We start from the raw sequence: 2,059 nt of genomic DNA on the forward strand, positions 1-2,059 counted from the left end.
TCAGTTATTTCAACAAATAAAAATAAATAAGTCGGTGCACAAATAATTGTACAGGTGAAATGTGTAAACCAGCCAGTGCAGAAGCACTGAAGTGCATCAATAACTGAATAAATAAGTAAACAGGCAAATGAATGCATATATAAGCATGATAATAAATACATAAATAAATAAGTGCATCAATAAGATGAGCAATAAATAAGCTCATAAAAAGTGTGGTAATAAATAAGTGCATAAAAACGTAGGCAAATAAATAAATAAGTGCATAAATAAGCGACCTGCAGAGGGACACGAGTCCCCGTAATGTCAGTGTGTGACTGATGGCCCCTCACAGTCATCTAAACAAGTTTAAAAGCTTACTCGTAACATCATTTTTATCTCCAGGGCAACGACTCCTCTCCACCAGTCCAACCCTGCGTCTCCATGGTGACGCCCATCTCCGTGCCTGTCCAGTCCAGAGGCGGGTCCAGGGCGTGTCGGGGTGGACAGAGGAGATGTAGTCGCCGGTCTCCAATCACTGGAGGCGCTGTGTCGCTCTACCGCAGCCTGCTGCGCCAAGAGGAAGAGGAGGCTGCGGACGGTGAAGCAGGCGATGGAGCGGTTGCCGGGGGCGACGGTGCACACTACAAGCCTCCGCCGATGCTGTGCCCCCTCAGGCCGGGGCCGGGGCTGTACTGCTCCCTCGCCACCAGGAGGCAGCAGAGAGTGCAGACAGTGCAGCTACACAACACACGCGGTGAGTCCGAAATCAACCCGCAGGTACAGTTTCCAGCCTCGTCACGTTGGTGCCAAATTGGAAAAAAATCCAACAGAATAGTGTCAAATTTGAGGAAAGTCTCTCAAGGCGTTCAAAAGATTGAGACAGACGGACAGCCTGAAAACATGACGACAGACGCGACAGTCCTGCTGGCGCCCCCCTGGAAGCAGGAACTGATGTAACACTTTTTGCCTCTGATTGGCAGATGGACCCGGTGACCTCGTTGCCATGGAGACAGACTCCCCTCCTCCAGGGACACTAATCAATAAGCCGTACGTAAAACAACTCACCTTTAAACACATTGTCTCGATGGCGATCGCCTGTTCATGCTGAGCTGTCAATCACAGACGGATCAACGAGGGGCGGGGCTTCCAGGCTGACATCCCGTCGCTGAGAGACCGAAAACACGCCCACGCAGACTCCCACAATGCACTGCTGCTGTGGATGCCGTGGGACGAGCTGGAACGTCCTGTCATCCAACAGAGAGGTAAAATCAGATAAATACTCTCATTAATGTCCTCATGATCGTGATTTCAGGACGTTTATCAGATTTAAGGACATTTGTCAGATTTTAGGAAATTTCCAGTATTTTAGGACATTTGTAGGATTTTAAGTCGTATATAAACACATTAATGTGATCCTTTCTATGATTGGTTGGGTTTTTTTTGATTGACACCTCATCCATCCAGTGGAAGCTCTGCTGTCGATGGCTCGCTCCAGTGTGGTGCCAGGGGGCGGGGCCAGTGCAGAGTCCGCCCTCCACGTCCTATCAGAGTGCAGAGGAGACTTCCTGGTAAAATGTCGACACCCTCAGACCTGCAGACGCAGCTGATCTGACTGAAGCTGTTTGTTTTTCAATGTGCAGACATCCTGTTACTTTGTTTTCCCAAATCAAACATGGCCGCAGTGAGGTCATTGTGTGTTTTTGTTGCTCCAGCTGACGGTGGAGAAGCTGCTGTCGACTCCCGAGACCGCCGACCGCCACACGAGTCAACGGCATCCAGGTGCACTCACAACGTTTCATGCAGCATTTCAAAGGATTAGTGCATAAATATGAAAAATGTTGAAATAAATTAGTGCATAAATACCTCAGTGCAAAAGTAAGAGTGTCAGTAAATAAGTGCATAAATAGTTTGGTGCAGTAACAAATAATTGTGTAAATAAAAAATGCACGAATAAGTAATTGTGTAAATAAATAATTGCATAAATATGTACTGCAATGTGTGCGTAAAAACATAAGTGCAAAAATAAGAGTGGTACTCAGTAAGTGTAAATAAATACGTGAGTGAATAAATGAGTGCACAC

General features: G+C 46.7%; 1 protein-coding gene across 1 annotated transcript; it reads left to right on the top strand.

Annotated features, from left to right (window-relative positions):
• Positions 1 to 14: 14 nt before the first annotated feature.
• LOC121940558 (transcriptional-regulating factor 1-like) lies at positions 15 to 1,758 on the top strand (the record flags this gene model as incomplete). Its single annotated transcript, XM_042483302.1, has 5 exons — positions 15 to 733; positions 960 to 1,026; positions 1,102 to 1,241; positions 1,444 to 1,547; positions 1,692 to 1,758. Coding segments are annotated over exons 1-5 (691 nt in total), but the record flags the coding sequence as incomplete, so codon positions are not given.
• Between the last annotated feature and the right edge of the window lie 301 nt (positions 1,759 to 2,059).

Source organism: Plectropomus leopardus, unplaced genomic scaffold (assembly GCF_008729295.1).
Source record: "Plectropomus leopardus isolate mb unplaced genomic scaffold, YSFRI_Pleo_2.0 unplaced_scaffold8997, whole genome shotgun sequence".
NCBI lineage: Eukaryota > Metazoa > Chordata > Actinopteri > Perciformes > Serranidae > Plectropomus > Plectropomus leopardus.